The sequence below is a fragment of the Ceratotherium simum genome, chromosome X (genome assembly GCF_057802395.1).
Source record: "Ceratotherium simum simum isolate JZ-2026a chromosome X, ASM5780239v1, whole genome shotgun sequence".
Classification (NCBI taxonomy): Eukaryota; Metazoa; Chordata; class Mammalia; order Perissodactyla; family Rhinocerotidae; genus Ceratotherium; species Ceratotherium simum.
In genome coordinates, this window is record NC_141940.1 from 39,698,705 (window position 1) to 39,717,337 (window position 18,633).

At 41.4% G+C, this 18,633-nt stretch overlaps 1 protein-coding gene across 3 annotated transcripts in view; it reads right to left on the minus strand.

The window, feature by feature from the left end:
- Positions 1-18,633, minus strand: part of MID2 (midline 2) — an 82,396-nt gene that overhangs the window by 46,805 nt on the left and 16,958 nt on the right. For all 3 annotated transcript variants that reach the window (XM_004440463.3, XM_087427367.1, XM_087427366.1), the window contains exon 3: positions 9,514-9,609. In XM_004440463.3, the coding sequence (XP_004440520.1) occupies positions 9,514-9,609 (96 nt within the window). The remainder of the gene's footprint in view (positions 1-9,513; positions 9,610-18,633) is intronic.

Here is an 18,633-nt window from a genome sequence, read left to right on the forward strand (position 1 = left end):
AGACTACTGTTACCTTGCAACACAGTAATGCCCAGCCCTAGAAGGAAGGCCCAGCAAGGCAGTCTCAGGAAGGAAGTGCAGGTCCCACAGTAAACTGACTGCATGACCGGGGTCAGTATTGATATCTGGAGCTGCCCACTCTATCTTCACCCCTCACTTGGGTCTCGTGGCACAAAAATAATCTGAGCATCTAGCATTACTGATTCCTTCTGCCAACTCGAGCAGCAGTCCTCCTTCTGCTCCCTACCCCATGAAAGGCTGTTAGGACAGAGCACTGCTCCGGGCAACCACAGACAGGCAAACGGCAGGGATACATAAGAGGTTTACCATGGAGGCAGGAATGCCAAGCCCCCAAACAGACCATCTATTCTTCCAGAGCTGTTTAAAGAAGGGAGAAAAACAGTGGGCATCCTAAGCTGTCTCCTTTCTGTCTGAACACAAATGAACTAGTGGCAAATAAACAAACAGTGTCTCTCACCCTCAGGTTCCTCATTTGTAAAATGGGAATATCACCAACAGTATCACAGGATTGTCATAAACACAAACTGATAGAAACAAAAATGCCTCGAGCCCAGTGCCCAGCACATATGATTCAAATATGAGTCTCTCCCACTGCCAATCCCCGCTTACCATAGCACACAGTTGGACTCCCCCAGACAGGCAGAGACAGAAAGGGCATTTCAATGGCTGTGTGCATGTCCATTATCATGGCGGTGGTGGTTTCAGTTTTAGTTTTTTTGTATTTGTCTGTTTGTTTTTGGGTTGGGAGGTGGCAAGAGAGATTGGAGGTAGGGGTCGAACTGGAAACATTTAAAGGTACAGAGTAGGCTTGCTAGAGCTTTAGCTTGAATTATTAGAATTCCACCAACCTTCCAAGACTGCATTGGAAATGGGGAACTTGGGCAGACTGTGCAGAGTGGAGCGAGCAGGAGGGTCCAAAATTAGGCAAGCGTTCTGGTCATTCAGTGAGTAACCTGGAATTCGAACACTGAGAAACAGGAACTGGAGGAGGAAGGCAGCAGATGGGAAATGGGGCTATAAAATGAACTTCATTGCACCAAAGGAAAGTTCAAAAACAGAACAAGAGTGCATGCCTATATAAACTGTTTTGACTTTGAAAATATGACCACACCAGAAAGCTTATATGTCCTATAGATGTGCAGCAGGAGCGGAAGGAAAACAATATTAATCCTAACTCATTTAATCTTTACAATCCTGTCACGTGTCAAATGCAACATTTAATGTCCTCAAAAATTTTAATTCCCTGGAATATATCAAGAATTGTCACAAAGTATTTTTGAAAAAGAAGTGAACACATTAGGTGTCTGAAAAACTATAAAGCATTTTCTTTTCTCATATAAAAATAGGCTATGCCCACACTTTGGATTGCACAGTTGATTTAGGTTTTTCATCTATATTAAATGTCAATTGCCATATACTTAACAGGATTGAATGTAATTAGTCATTTCAGTAGTATAAATGAATAGACTGACTAGGTCACTATGCACTTATTTTCTATTGTTCATGAAAACCAATTTTTCCACATGTAATTCCACACTGCTTTTAAAATAGCTATTTCATTCTCACGAGGCACTGGCAGCCAAAATCCTCCTCAGGACTTATTAAATCTGCCCTCTTGCTCTTGCATCTCTCACAAAAATACTCACAGAACATTTTGGCTAATAAACATTTAAAAATCCCAAAGAACTCTCTCTTTTGAAAACCACTAGGGATGAAAACATGTATCCCTCTCTCAAACTTTTCTTTGCCTTTGCTTAGAAGCAGTAATCAAAAAGAATTGAGGCAGGATAATAGGCAAGTTTACTTAAGTATCAACTTAAAGAATGCCTGAGATATTCTTGCAGAAGGGCAGTGAACTTTCCCCTACTAAATACAGTTTGTTTAAATTAGTAACTGAAAACTAGCAGCTTATTGAACATAATAACCCTTTTTAGTGTACCACCTTTGCAGAGTTATTGGTGGGGGCTTATTAAATAGGGTCATACGACTGAGATTCCCAACATTTTTAGTGCTGCAATTTCATTACCACTCCCCCTTCCCAAGGAAAGTTCTACTTCATGTATGTTAAATTGGAAATTTATTGGGAGCATTTGGGAATGACTGTCCTCCCCACCCTCAGAAATAATGATAAATAGCTCTAGAAATCCTGAGGTCAGGGCTAGGAATCTCTGGCAAAGGTGTAGTGCCCAGAAATACTACTAGTACTACTACTAGTAATAACTGCTCCTACTATTACGCCTACTCCTATCACTACTACTACTACTACTACCACCACCACCACCACCATTTATTGAGCCTCAACTATCAGCCAGGCACAGTAGCAGGTGCCTTAACATGTACTACCTTTTCCTTCAAGGTATGACTAGCCCAAGTTTTACAGATGATGAAACTGAGGCTCAGAGAATTTATGTGTTCAAGGTTAGCCAGCTGGCAGGAAGCCTGTCTGCCCAACTCCAAAGCTACCACAGCACACTGCATCCCAGAACCTACTTACCATTTCTAGAAGGAGCGAGTTGTAGAAACTGAGGCTTTGGAGCTGGGCAAGAAGGTTGCTGGAAGCCAAGTCAAGAAGAGAAATAAAGCATGTGTGGTCAGAGTCAGTGGATCGAGTGATTCCTATTGTTAGCCACCCAGTAACAGAAGAAACAACTCGAGTATTGTGTGTGTGTTTGTGAGTCTGATTGCTCGGCACTTCAAAAAGAAAACTACCACTCTATTTTTCTCTTCACCTTCATGATCAAATTTCTCATAGCCTGCATTTTCTTACAACTTACCTCCTCCTTAACCTCTCTGAATCTATCTTCCATCCTCACCTTTCCACTGAACCCTCTCTCAAAAGTCACAATGATATTTTCCCGTATGATGTCACTGCTCCAATGGACTCTCAAACTTTCCACATCTTCAAGGCCTTTCTTCCTTTGCTATTTTGATCGCCTGTTTTGTTGGTTTTCCTCCTCCCTTCTGCTCTTTCTTTTCCTTTTTTTTTCTTTTTTTTTGGTGAGGAAGACTGCCCCTGAGCTAACATCCCATTGTCAATCTCCCTCTATTTTGTACATCGGACGCCGCCACACCATGGCTTGATGAGCGGTGTGTAGGTCCACGCCCAGGATCCGAACTCATGAACCCCAGGCCGCCAAAGCAGAGCATGCAAACTTAACAACCACACCACTGGGCCAGACCCCCTTCCACTCTTTCTGTTTCTCTTTTGCTCTCCTCCAGAATTCACATCCCTATCTCATATCCCTTACTCACTACAAGTCATCCTCATGATGGGTCAGGAACCACTGGTGATGAACAAGGGACATCTAAGTGGTGTGTAGCCTGGCCTTGCAAAAGGAAGTGTAATGGGGTGGATAGGGGCAAAGGCTCCGGAGCAAAAGTGCCTGGATTCAAATCCCTACTCTGTTACCTACTAGCAGCATGACCTTAGCAAATCACTTCAATCTCTCTCTCAGTGTCTTTATCTGTAAAGCAGGAATGACAACAGTGTCTACCTCACACAGTTGTTGTGAGGATTAAATGAGTTAACACATATAAAGTGCTTACCTGGAACACAGGAAATCTTCATTAAGTGTTACTTTTTTTTTTTTTTTTTTTGGTGAGGAAGATCACCCTGAGCTAACATCCAACAGCAATCCTCTTTTTTTCTGAGGAAGACTGGCCCTGGGCTAACATCTGCCAATCCTCCTCTTTTTGCTGAGGAAGACTGGCCCTGGGCTAACATCCGTGCCCATCTTACTCCACTTTATATGGGACGCCACCACAGCATGGGTTGCCAAGCGGTGCGTCAGTGTGCGCCCGGGATGCGAAACTGCAAACCCTGGGCCGCTGAAGCGAAGCGCTGGCACTTAACTACTGTGCCACTGGGCCGGCCCAAGTATTACTTATTTTTATAGTCTTTAGAAAAGTAATATTTAAAACGTTGTTCTTTCCACAAGTGAATAATTTACTTCTAATATTTAATTGTTGAAATGCACACCATCCCTCAGTAATCTCATAAAAAGCTCCACAGTCTTTCCATTTATTTTTCGAAGGTCGGTTTGTTGTTGTATTTCGAGTGACAAACAATTGGATTGCTCTGCCCTGGGCCTTCTCATTCTACACATTCTCCATGGTTGTAAGTGCCTCTTAGATGCTGATGACTCCCAAGTCTTTATCTCTTTCCCAGACTTCTCTCCTCACCTCCAGATCCAGCCAGCCAGCTGCCTACGAGGCATGTCCTACCTGACTCGGACGCACAGCACAACAAACCTCACACGTCTAAAAAGAACTCTGTCTGTATTTCCTAGCCTATTAAAGGCGACATATTCATTCAGTCACCCAAGCCAGAAACCTGTGGATCATCCTACTACTCTCTCACCCCAAGTAATACTGATTCTACCTCCTAGAAGTGTTTTGAATTTATCCCCTCCTCCCTAACCCTACTGCCACCGCCTTAGGTTGGGCCTTCCGTCTCTCCCCGGATCAATAAAAGCCACCTAACTGGTCTCTTTGCCTTCACTTTTGACCCTTGACCCTTGCTCCATCCTGCATACTACAGGAAGAGCAATCCTAAAATGCAGATCTGATCCAGTTAGTCACCTGCATTAAATCCTTCCAAGGCTCCCCAGAGTCTTCAGGATAAAGTCCAAACCCCTATGCACGGCATACAAGGCCCTTCCTTATCTAGGCCCTAGCTACTTCTCCACACTCACCTCTTAACAGCGATTCTCGCATCTCATATTCTGGCTGAACCACACTTCTGGTGGTTTCCTGAACACCTCCATGCTGTTTACCCTTCTGTGTTCTTGCATGTGAGCCCATTCACTCCCTTATCTCATTTTTGCTGGCAAAATTCTACTCTTATTTCAAGATAACTTGACTTTTACTTCCATTCTGCAGTTTTTCCTAAGTCCCTCAGGCAGACTTAGGTGTTTCTTTCTCTATGCTAGCTTGTCATCTTGCACTTACCTTCATTACAATAATTATCATTTCACATTATATTTGACATTTTACCTGTCAGGTAAGTTCCTTGAGGCCAGGGACCACTTCCTATTTATCCCTATACACCCAGTGTGTACCCAGTGCGCAGCATACCATTTTGCCCAAACAATTTGCTCATTTCCACCTCCACTAATATCTCTGCTCTCTGTCTCAGCAGGGAGTAACTTAGTTTTCCTCCTTCAACATTTGGCAAAAATGCATTTTCTCCATTAAATTTTCCCTGATCACACTTACTTCACTCTAATCACTCCTTCATTTTATCATGCCCTCAGAGCTTATAGACGACCCCTCCAACAAACATATTTGTGCCTTACTGATTTAGATGCTTTCTTCCAGCTCAATCACTCTAAAACATTTAAGGATCATCTGCTGAAATCATCCACAGCAGTGTTTTTTTTTTTAATTTATTTCTGCTAAAACACCTATTTTTATGCTTGGAGAGGAAGTCAGACATCAATTCTTGCCCTTTCCAAACCAAATACCCTTTCAGTGAGCAATAGGAGCAGAAAGGGGAGAACACCAAGCCACCTACAGTTTCAACTCTAGGAGAAAGACTTCTGAAAACTATTGAAGTTATGACCTGGTGGCAAGACAGAAAGCTGAAATCCCCCAAACTAAGGGAAGCCTCTCCCTCTCTTCCAACACATCTCTTTTCTTTCTTCTCTCTCCTAATGCTAAAGAGCAAAGCCACTCAGCTCCTTAAAAGGCTTGATAAGAGCCAGAAAGGAATCAATCTGCCCATGAAGCTTCTGGGATGGACTAGCCCATTGCACTGCAACAGTTCTGGAAGAGAGGAAAACAGGGGAAATCCAGGCAAGTGCTTTAATATTCTCAGTGCCCTAAAAATTAACAAGACTAAATAAGTAATAATGGAAGGGCTATACTACATTCATTTGTACTCCCTGGACTGCATGCTGCTTTATAAATACTCCTCCTCCTCACTAGATACTGTGCTTCCCCAAGCTGGACTAAAAGTTCCTGGAGGCCATCAACAAGGTATGTTTCTTTTGTAGCCTGCAAATTGCCCACCACACTGAGTACATAGTGTTTGTTCAAAAAATGTTGTTGACTGATTACTAAGTATTTAACAATTTTTCTTCCCCTTAATATTTTCAGGAATGCTTATTATTCACAAACCCACGCAGTCTTGGAATCCAAGAGGAAATATTCATCTGTTGGTATACATTTTCCCTTGGCTGTGCATTAAACAGAGATTTCCTTTGGAAATGTAAACAAAGGATGCCCGATGAGACAGGACAAAGAACTATATATAGAGATCAAGTGGCCAGAGCAGCAAGGTCAAAGCATGCCCTTCCTTAACCAGATTAAGAGTCTTGAGTCTGTCTCTACCTCCTTCCCCTGCTCTCCAGCCCCAACAGATAATATTTTCCAACTGCCTATCCACTGAACTCTGAAAGCTGGGCAGCAACTACAACAGGCTGCATTACCAAAGAACTCAGCTAACAAATCTGTAGTGATCCTAATCTTTGTTTCTGTAATAATAGGAAGACTGCAGCTTTGTTTACTTTCTGAGGAGAATAGAGAACAGGCAGAAAGAACCAGGAGAAGGAGGCAGTATTTATGGCCCCTTTATGAAAAGTCAATCTGTGACAAAAACATTTGCAGACAATAAGGAAGGGGAACAGGTTTGGCAGGAAAATAGCCTATTCCAGTTTTCTCAGAAGTGCCTTAGCTGGTATCCTCCACCCCCACCCGATGTGAAATGCCTGGTTTACACTATGAATATAGTCATTCTCTATAGACAAATCTGGATTAGATAAAATGGAAAAAATTCAAATTACCCTTCAGTGTCTGGCTTTCATGACAAACAGTATCCTACTATTTATTTCACTTTATAAAGTATTTATAAGCATTTATGAAGTCTCAAGTCCCTTCTTTAACTGCATGTCTAATCCCAGGGCTTGTCCTGAAACCTTTTGGACACACAGGCTCTGTGCTGAATGAGTATAATAAGTACCCTGGATTCACCCTATTATTATGGGGAAGTTTAGGGCACATCCCTAACCTTTCACAAGGGATGATGTCATAGAGCACAGACGTGGTCTTCCATAAACCACTCTGTAGGGCTCCTGTCAAAGACAGAATTCTAAACTGAATAGACTATGGAGTTAACTCCCAAAATACACTCTCACCTTTGACATGTGATGCAGTATCTCCCGATTCTTTCCCAATTCTCAGTTAACATTTTTATTCCATTGCCTGTATTTCCTACACATTTGTATCCACATCAGGGTGGATTTGTGTAGCGTATAAGCCCTCCGAGGGTAGATACTGTGTCTATGCCATTTTCTTTGTACCTGGTACAATGCCATGCATACATGTTAGTAACAGGTGACCTTTTGTGTGCCAGAGTGGACAGTGGCCTACGCAATGGATTTAACAAGCATCCCTAAGGGAGCCTCTTAAACACCTCCTTTGCTGGTTCATCATGAGGCTCCTCTTCCCTTCTACTTTGCTTACAATTGGCAGCACTAGCGTCATCTCCTGAAGGCTCCAGCAGGAGTACTAACTTCAGAAAGGCACTTAAAACATCACACAATGATGCATTGTTTTATGAGACTAGCTCCTTGCCACTTGAAAAGAGTAGGGCCCTGACTATAAAGGTTTGATTGGTGCAATGGGCTGGGAAAGGTCGGAAGAGGGCTATGTTTGGGTGAGGCTGGTCAGAGTGATAAGCTTCCCAGGGGTGGGATGAGAAGATGTTAGAGAGGTCCTAAAGTGAATAAGCAATGAAAATAAATTGCTTACTTTGCTAATTTGACTACAACTTGTTCTATACATAATAGTCTTTTTGATGAGAATGAGGAAGGTGATGATTATAATTTCTAAACTCATTTTATTCACTATTAGCTGTTACCCCACCCTCAATCATGCAAATTCTAAGCCGAGGGATTCCTTATCTTGTCTCCTGCTTACAATACTTCCTTGTCTTTTCACTAGTTGGGTTTCTTATACTGTAATCTAACAGCATAATCAGAAGCTTTGATGGAGTGGAACACAGAGGGATTCTGATTAGCTGAAAATCACTGTAAAATGCCTTCTGTTTTGTTTCTCCCCTCTTGGAAAGGATGAGACCAAAGAGAAAAAGAAGAAAATAAAGAAAGTAACATTCACAGAATCATGACCTGTGAAATCTGGAAGAGACATCAAAGGTCACGTAGTCAGTTCAACCCCTCATTTTAAAAGGTAAGGACACTGAAGCTGAGAGGCTAAATGACTTACTCAAGTTCATACTACCAGTTAATGGCAGAGCCAAGTCTAGAACCCAATTTTCCAATTTATATTCCAGTATTCTTTCTTTCCATTCCTTATGCTTCTACCTAAATTCCCCACCCCATTCCATAATCTCACACCTGAGTTTAACTGGGATCCTATGTACCCTACATACAGTACCACTCTCTTCCATAAATGGAGTGCCCAGCACGGATTAAATTGCTATGGTATGCTCATCATACAAGTACAACTTACTTTAAGAAATCCAAACAATCAGGAACGGTTATTTATATAAGAAGATTCTTTGCCTTACAAGATTCTCCAAACTCTCTTAAATAGGAAACCCCAGGTGGGATTAAAAGATGAGAGCTTAATAAAATTCTTTTATTGCTTAAAATAAAGTAAACTTGATCCATTACACTTATCTGTCATACAAGTAAGATTAGAACTAGACTATTAGTTGTAAATAGAATTAGAAACTCACTGCCCATGAGGAGTCCTATAATATTTTACCCGACCCTGTTCACATTTTAAGCTCTACCACCACTTCTTCAACAAAATCAACACAAAAGCTGAAGTTTCATGCTCTCGGGAGGAAGAGAGAAATAACATTTTTCTTTTATTATGTCCACTTATGAAGAGGTCGACTCCTCTTGTAAGCTCTGCTCTGAGATTTGATGTAGGTGCCAATTTTCAAAAACCTTATACTTGTATAACACTTTATAATTCACTGACATCTTTAACATATATATCATTTGTTGGTGACAAGAATAAGTGGAAATGTGATGAGCGAGGACCAGGTAAAGTGCATGGGGACGAAAGGAGGAGAGACTACGAAGAGGAGAAGCAGTCCTGATAATATTGTTACAGAAACAATAGTGCACTGAACCAACATCACACTACCCCAAGATCCCAGGATTCCCAACTTCCCTATGACACCCCAGCAATCTCTTTAAGGATCTATGATGCGCAGTTGGTTAATGATGAAACACATTTCATGTCAGATTCTCATACTGCCTGCTGTATGGTAAGGAGAAGGGATTGCCCCTTGGACTATTGTCTCCCCAGCCCATTACCACCACCTATTTATTTTTTAACAATAGCTATGTGCCACTCTTCCTGGAACAAGCATCCTAAAGGAAAGAGACTTCCTAGAACTACCATTCAATCCTTCACTCCAAATGGCTGAGTCACACTCTGACAAAACTCAAGTCCCCCCAAAGAATCACCCAATCCAGGTCCTCTGAAAGAATCACAAATGTTTCTGTCACATACCTCAACCTGCTGGCAGATCTGTATTAGTTTGGCCATTTGATTTTCTAGTTCGCTGTTGCGCTTAACCAGGTTGGTGAGGTTCATTTCCAGAGTTTGCTGCCATCGCGGAGAGTGTGAAGCCAGAGGGAAACAGGGAAGAGGGGGGAAAAAAAGAACAAATGTTCGATGAGCTTGAGAACCGATATCATGTGGAAGTCAGTCAGTCGACACATATTTCAAAGATTCATTGAGTACTTGCTATGGGCCAACCACTGTTCTACATGCTAATTAATAATGCTGTACATTGGCTCCAGATTGCCATTATTGGGGAAAAGATGACATTCATGACTTTGTGGATGTAGGAATTTAATGACATTAAAGCAACTTTATGTTTTCTACAATATTTTTAACTTTTTAAATATTTCATAGTCAATATGTCATTCTGCCCTCATAGTAACCCTGTGACATAGGGAGAACAGGTATTATTCTCTCTTTTACAGATGAGCAAAATAAGAAAGCTATAATTTATTGAACGATTGCCAGACATTATGCTAGATAGTTTCATATATATCATTGAATAATCATAACAACCCATGAAGTAGATGTCAGCATTTTACAGATGACAGAACTGAGCTTCAGAGTGAGGTAAAGTATTTTGCACTGTCATATAATTAGTATGTGGCAAAGCTAGGACTGAAACCCAGGTCTCTAGCCCTCAGTCATGGCTTTGCCTCAGTATTCTATGATTTTTTTGTCTTTTTGTTGATAACATTTTATATCTATCAGTATGTTCCTTCAGAAAAAAAACATGGTATTTTAAGTGTGGGATTCATCAAAATCTAGCATCGTAGCTTCCCTTCTTTGGCACTAAGGAATAGCCCACGGAGATGCTAGACTTCAAAATGCAAAGCCTGGCTGTATCAAGATAGGACATCCACTGCTTACCATTGCTTACTGGTACATAGACCCTCTTAGGTACACATTAGATGTATTCTGAAAATCTGTTTAACATAACGTAGTTACAACAGTACTCAGAACTCAGCATATTTTCAGTTGGGCAAGCTACTCTCTCCCATTCCTTATGTGAAAAAATAGAATGTTATTCACTCTAGATTGATAATGGGCTTTTTATTCCTCCCCATTCCCAAGTCTTCAGCCCTGATGGCCACTTCTCCTCCAGGACATGCCCCAATATCCACTCCTCTCCCACTTACCATCCCAACACCCCCACAAAATCTGTTCCAAATGTAATACCCCAACTTCCTGGCCCTTATTCTGCTAGCATTCCTCCCCTTGGTCGTGTTCATTGCTTCAGTGCTGTCTCCATGGTTCCTATGGTTTGTAGTTGTTCAAAGTTCATGTTTTTGGTATAGGGGGGTTCAGAGGGGCATGGGGGAGTGGGGGGGGGAGAACTCGTGTACTACTAAGTAGCTGTGGCTCCTTAGTATCCTTGGCACTAGCCCATGAATCTATCCCAGAGGACGTATTCCCATGGATATGTATTTCTAGGACGGGCAGTCTGATCTCACTTGTTCTCAAACTGGATTATGAGAACCAGCTTCATCTTTGCTTCCCTTCTTGCCAGATCTCTCTTGGTTTCTTTGGCTTTATTCCCACCAAAGTGATTTTTCATCATTTATTCCATTTTTCTTGGCTTGGGCACAGCGCCTCCCCTGGCCTCCTTTAACTCCATGACCATCTCAATCTGTGGCCTTCTCCTTAGCAAGGACAAAGAGGAGGACAAAGGAAAAAAGAAGGGCAGCAATCATTGATTTGGACATGATCTCTAAGCTAAGTAGATGATGTCAGGGGCAAAAAAAGAAATGGCAGTTCAGAGATTTAACACAATAAAAGGTACTGAGCACCTACCCTGTTCAAGGCGCAGTGACTTCAGAGATAAAGAGGACGTGAAATTAAGATGGGTCTTGAAGGATAAGTAGGATTTTAATACACAGAGATGGAGTGGGGCAGAGTGTTACAGGCGCAAGGAATCGCATGAACAAAAGTAAAAGGGTATAAAGTACAGGACATGTTCAGGGAACAGAAATTGAGTTTGACTAAAACAGAAGGTACAAGAGAGTAGTGGGGGACAAGGCTGGAAATGGAGATCAAGGCCCTGTTATGAAGGTCTTGGATGCCTAGGTAAGGAGTTTGTACCTATTTTTTTTAAGCAGTGGGGGCTTACCAAAGACTTCTGAGCAAGATAATGACATAATCAAGGCTGCATTTATGAGACCTACCAGCAATATGTGGGGCAGACTGAAACAGGAGAGCCTGGGGGTAGGGACACTGGTTAGAAGGAGGCTGCAATACTCAAGGCAATTGGTAATGCAGGTCTAGGCCAAGCTAAGAGGATAATTGAAAGAAACATGTTTCAAAAACGGATTTGTTACTGTCAAATATGCAGAGAGTGCAAGAAATATGAGGACTGATAAAAGGTAGCTGGATTTGGTAATTAGAGGTCACTAGTGACCTTTATGTCAGTATAGTCTATGTGGAGGCTACAAGTCTGGACTCCTCTTCAAAAATTTGGCCATAAGGTGAATATGATAGAGCTGTAGTTTGATGAAATGGTCCAGCCTAAGTTAGAGAGTGGACTTTGCTAATGGATCCAATCAGTTTGTGATTTCCTCTAGCAGAGTGGTTCAGATTCCTAGATCAATGGAAATCCCACAGATCACAAATGACCATATTGACATATTAGGTAAACATAATGTAGATTGATGAACTCAGAGCAAATATTAGAAATCTGTGTTTCAAACTGTAATGTGTTTCCAGTCGAACATGGGATTCCATGGGGAGAATGTTTCCTGACAAGTACATGTAACCTGTTGCAACACTTGTCATGAAACTGATATCTTATAAATAATTCATAGTGTAGAGCAGGGCTAAGATCCCTGCTGTGTGTTCCTCATTTATTGCCCACAACTGAGACTCACAGCTTCTGTAAAGCCACTGAAAACAAAAATTCAGGCTGAACACATAATTTGGGGTCTGGTTAGACAATGGACCTTGGACACAAAGTTACGGCAAATGGTTATTTTGCTCTGGCCCCCTAGCAATTTGCAGAATGACAGCACATTTTAACAACACAGAACTAGAACTGACAAGATGACTCTAATTTCAACGTTACTTCATTAATATGAAAATGCTTTGAAAAATAAATCTTTGGCTAATGAAAACACCATCTGTTGATGGCTTTTTGCCACTGTTTTCTTACATTACGAGACATAATTTGAGGAAAACACTGAACGTTTACTTACTCACTTCCTATTCATTTACAAGGAATTAAAGCCTCCTCTCAAACTGGAATTGATTCTCGATAACGAACATATGCAAAGGGAAGCCGAGAATTGAAGCAATTATGCAGTCTATTTCCCCACCCTTCCTTATCATGGCTAGCACTGACGAATCATTTAGAACTAGAAATTCTGGGCCACTCTAAGTTTGAATGATTTCATTGATTTGGCCAAGCAATTATGTTGTCTATACTCTGACTGAGTAAACAAAAAAGATACGTATATGTGTGTGTCTGCGTGTGCGTGTGTGTGTATATAAAATCTCCTTATGTAAAACTAAACATGTCTCTGTTGTTGCGTTGTGGTTGTTTGGTTTTGAAAAATTGTTTTGTTTTGTTCTTTTCTTGTGCTGTCCAGTTAATGACTGGGCCAGGCTCCCTCTGTCCAAGCCTAGTTAGTGCATCCTTCTCAGAACAGTTGAACAGTGACAGCGAGAGAGCCAAAGTGGCAGGGAAGATTGGAATGGAGATATCTGCTGGGAGGAAACGGGGACAGGAGGTTGGCAGGGGGAGCAGGATGAAGCTTCCATTTCCCGCTGCAGGAGGTTACCTCTGGGTCCTTCTGTGCTTCTCCTGTGTGAGGGTTAAAGAAGCCATTTGAGCTATAAAACTGGGAGACCCTCTTCACCTCCAGGTGACTGCATCGTTAGAGCTCTCACAAAACTGTACATGTGTCTAAACAGCACAAAGTGAGGGGAAGATTTGGCTGATTTGCATAATTGAGATTTTAAAAGGCCCAAGTTAGCTAAATTGGCAGTCTACGCTGATTCCATTTTTACCCAAGTTCCACTTCATTTGTGTCATACAGACTCAGCCTCCTTGTGTTCTGTTATATCCTTCCCAAAGGGGAAAATGTGTTGCCATTTCTGAGAAAGCCAGGCACCGGCTATTCTTCTTCCAGACAGCGTCCCATAAAAAGAAACGGCTTCTCTAACCCTCTCAGATAATTGCCGTTTTTTTTTTCACTTCTCTAGACACAGGTTATTTCAGGTAACTTTCTCATTGGCTCCCTCAAGAAATCTAGCTATAAGTCAAACCACCAGCTCTTCATTACAGCCAGAAATTCCCCTTATGGCTCACACTTGACCATGATCGCCACTTGTCATGCTCCGTGAAGGCACATATATTCACACATATATGAGCACACTTACATACACCTACCTGACCCAGCAAGTCATGAAGCTTAAAAAGGGGTGGAGCTTTCCTGTTTGTTCTACTGAAACATGTATTATTGCCATGGAATGCCTGTATTCTCTCTTGCTTTCTAAAAGGTACAAGAGGAACATTATCTAAACCTAGACAAGATCCCAACTGTTTTGATGTGAGAATTGAACCTTGGGGGTTTGGGGAGAAGTGAAGGGAAGAAAGGCCAGCCCACCCCAGACCTGAGTCTTCCCAATTGACAGAAGACAACTTCATCTTTAAAAATAATCTGAGCCTGTGACCCCATTACTATTCTTTGACATGCTCTTTTTTGACATCCTGTCTACTTACCAATGTTCCCAGCTCTTCCAAAAGCCAGCAGCCAAAATCTTAGCACACTTTGGGGGTCACATTCTGCCTTCTTTTTTTTAACTGCTTGTCTTAAAATACTTATTTTGCTTTTGCTTCAGTCTGTCACTTTATGTATCAATTACATACGGCCTTTCAACAGCAGAACACACCATCTGGTCCACAAACTGAAGCCCACGCCCTTATGCCAGAGTTTACTCCTTCCCTAAACATTTATTTGCTGTTGTATAGACTCCGGCTATGTATCAGAATGAGACGCAGGTGATATACTGGATGTATAAGGTCCACTCTACTTAAGGGTTATTAGAGAATAACCAGACTGGTCCTCAAGCCAGGTGAAACAGGTTGCCATCCCTCTTCTTGTCAGCAGGTTCTGAAATCATCCAGAAAAGACCCACACTCCTCCAGTCCCCTTATCAGAAATGCTACACAAACCATCCTGCATTCTTTTCTTTCCCCTCTCTTCAGGTGCATAGCATGGTTAAATCTCTAGCTTAAATGTGTAAATTATTATTTGGACCTTCTAAAAGAAAAGCTGTACTAAAAACCTAAATCCAGTATTTTGATAATACTCAGAATAGTGAGCCAAAGCCAACTCTCCTTTTCTAGAGGCCTCAATATTGTATTCTACTTGCACTACTCCTCTTCAGTCCCTGCCTCTCATACACATCCTCTTCTTTATCCTTCACTTGCTCTTCCTTCACATCTACCTTCTAGACCACTAGTGTGCTACAAGGCTCAATCCTGGGCCCTCATTCAGCTCACTACTGCATGGTTCTACCTCCATGCTAAAAACACTCAAATCTACGTCTCTGGCCCTGATCTTTCAGCCACTGCAAAGGCCTGAATTTCAATTCCTTCTAGAACACTTGCCCTTTCAGTTCTGAGATTACCCCATGCTTTCTCTCCTCCAGACATTTGAACACACTATTTTCTCTTGACAAGAGCACTCTCTTCTCCTTACCCCATCCCTGTCCTCCAACTAGGGGTCCAAAAACCCACTCAAAATATCTTTTGACGTCCCTCCTATGCTCTCTCACAAGCCCCTGTGCTTCCACTGTCATAGCACTCACCACACTGCCTTGCGACTGTGTCCTTAACTGTGTCCCCACAATAAGTTGAGAGCTCTACCAGAGTACGGACTGTGCTGGCTTTATCGCTGTAACCCCAATATCTCTTCTGGTGTTTGACACCTAATAGGTGTTCAGTAAGTGTTGGATGAATGAGTGAATGCTGAATGACCCACAATTACATCAAACTCAAATTTAAAGTCTAATCATACCACCAAAACTGCTAGCCCCTTCCTAATTTCCCCATTTCTGTCCCCAATGCCATCATTCTTCGAGACATCTCCTACTCAAAAATCATTTTTTAATTCTTTCTCTGAATCGTCCATAACCACCACAGTCATTCACCAAGTCCTGTCAGTTCTTTCTTCACAGTCTCTCTCCAGTTTGCCCTCTTCTCCAACAAATTCATTCATGAGTCCCCATTTTTGAGCTCGATGACCTCCTTTCCCTGACTCTTCCTCTGTGCTTCGGAGTATCCTGTGCAAACCTCTGTCATGGCACTTACCGTACTGAATCAGAATTTTCAAAATACTTATCTATCTCCCTTACTAAACTCAAAGCTCCTCAGGGCAGGGACTGTACCTTACTTCCTGTGTCCCGAGCTCCTACCACAATGACTTGAATATTTTAAGTGTTCAGTAAACAAAATGAGTTTTTGTTAATTGTTAAATGAATGAATGAATCCCTGGCCTAAAGCCCCGGTGCTACAGTTTAAGTTGTTGCCTGTTCTAACTTCAGGGGAGATAAAGAACAAGACATTACCTCATTATATCAACCCTTCATGAACTTAAATGTCATTATCACATTTTCCCCTTTAAAATTCACTTTTTTGGGTTCAATAATTCTTGTTTCCTTAATCTTTCCTCACCTATATTTCTGTAATACGTTCTTTTGCCCAATAATAACAGATAGGATTTTAATCCACCCAAGAACAATCTCTGAGTCAACATCTTGTAAATTATTCTCAGACTGATGATTGCTGATGAGGAGAAGACTTGAGACAAAAGAAATAGAAAAACAGAGAGATAAGAACACAGATAATAGAGGTATCCACTTGCTAAACTTGCTCTTAAACCTAAGAAACGACAGAAAATATCTTTCAGCACAAGGCCCTGTTAATACTATATGAGAACAGAGACAGAGAATCAATATAATTATTGGAGAGAGAAGAACAGGGGTTCAAATGAGTTTTAGCACACAGTTTGAGTACAGATGGAATAAAATGCATTTTTCACCCACCCACACACAAAACACGTACAGATTTATACATAAGTAATGGAGACCAAGTCTTGGACAACTAACAGACCACAGAGAAACCAGATCTACAAGCGAGGATGATTTTACAATCATGAGTTGAAGGCTGGTTTAGCCAATGAAGGCTGGTTTAGCCAAGAAATCCGATGACAGACATTACCCTCACCCCAATACATACATATCCACCACCATACCTTAGAGAGTGAAAATATGCACTCAACTGCTTTGTTCTTATTATATTTAGCTACTTTGATTCAGTACCTAAGTGAGTGAAAGGGAGAAACAACTTTTTCTGTTCCCCCTCCTGTGGTAACCCACCCTGGCCTCCACTGAAGATTTTTCTTATCATGAGGATGTATGATCTGGCTCATTTTTAGGGAGATCCCTCATCTCGGGATAGGTTCCACTGAGGCCCTAACCCTCCCTAAGGTGGCCACAGAAAGCTTGCCTCATACTCATGGCCCCCTCATACCCAACTTATCTACAGATACGCCCACAGGAGATTAACACAGACACTCTCTCCTCCTCACACGTAGTGACACACATTTGTAGATACACATAGACACACAGACACAGAGTCATTCTCAGCCACTCATCCACGCAGAAATACACATACTCATATATAGTGACACATACGTATGTATGCAAATATAGCCTCTCTCAACCCAGTCTCTCATAAAGATATTTCTCTTTCATTCTCTTATATTTATACCCATACTGGTTCAGAAACAGTCAAATGCCCATTGATAGATAAGTTGAGAGGGAATCTGTCTTGGCAGACAGAAGTGGGTGTCAAGTGGGTGAGTAGACAAATGACTGGGAGAAGGTGGTGGCTGAGTGAGAATGGGTAGGTGGATGACAGAGTGACTGAGTAGGAAGAAGGACAAGTAATCAACTATGATAAGATTCTAGAATATCATATTTTCCAACCTTTTAACTCTCGTTGTAGTTTTTCTTTGAACATTCTCCAAGTCTCATATCTCCCTTCTCTTTGTCTGGCAATCTTTAGCTCTCTCTGTCTCAGTCTCTCTTCCTCTGTGTGTGTGCATGCACATGTATGTGTGTGTATTTTACTTTCCCATAACAAAAAGCTTACTCTAGTGCCAGGTAATATTTTATAACAACAAGATCCCTGATATGTAAATGTAACTGCATTTAAGAATTATTTGTAGTAATGAATTCGTGGAAATGTAATGAGAAAAAGAAAATGTGCTTGTTTATTCCTTTCAGGAAATTCCTCTATTCCCCCTGGTTTTCATCAGCTATATTTTTGTCAGGCTGTGGGCATGGAAATGTGAAGACATCACATTACAATAATCACATCTGATTTATACAGATGTCACCATAGGGTTAGGCAGTTGGAAAATCCAGCAATCAAAATGAATAGGCACTTAAAATTAAGGACATTCCATACTTTTGCTAACACTCTGGTTTTTAACATTATCAGTAGTTCACAGGAGTTTTTTTTCAGGTTTCTAAAGTATTCATAATGGCAAGACAGATTTATATCTTATGAGAACCAAAGCAAGCTATAGACGCTGGCATACTTTCTGCAAATGCATTACAGAGATTTAATTAACTTGGATTTCTTGAGCATATCCTATATGTGCTAGATACTGACGATACTGAAGAAATAAAAGACATTGTGCCTAGCCTCAGGGAATTTATGGTATAGTTGGGGTATGCTGGAGTGGCCTTGTGGGGTTTCAACTGAGTACTAAAAAATAGGTAGGATTCCTAAGCAGGCCAACAGAAGATCACGAGTGAAAGTTAAGAGTCAGAAAAGAGAATGGTATCTTTAGCAGACACTTAGAAGGCTACCCCGGGTAGATGAAGGTAGCATGTTTGAGGGTGGGGGGGGGGGAAGACAGATGGGCTGCATGGGAAACAAGTTGTATAGGACTTAGAATATCGAATTGAGATCTGTCACCAATAGAGAGCCACTGAAATTTGACCTCTTTTTATAAAGCCAACATTTATTAATACAATAATATCTACCTTTTCTAA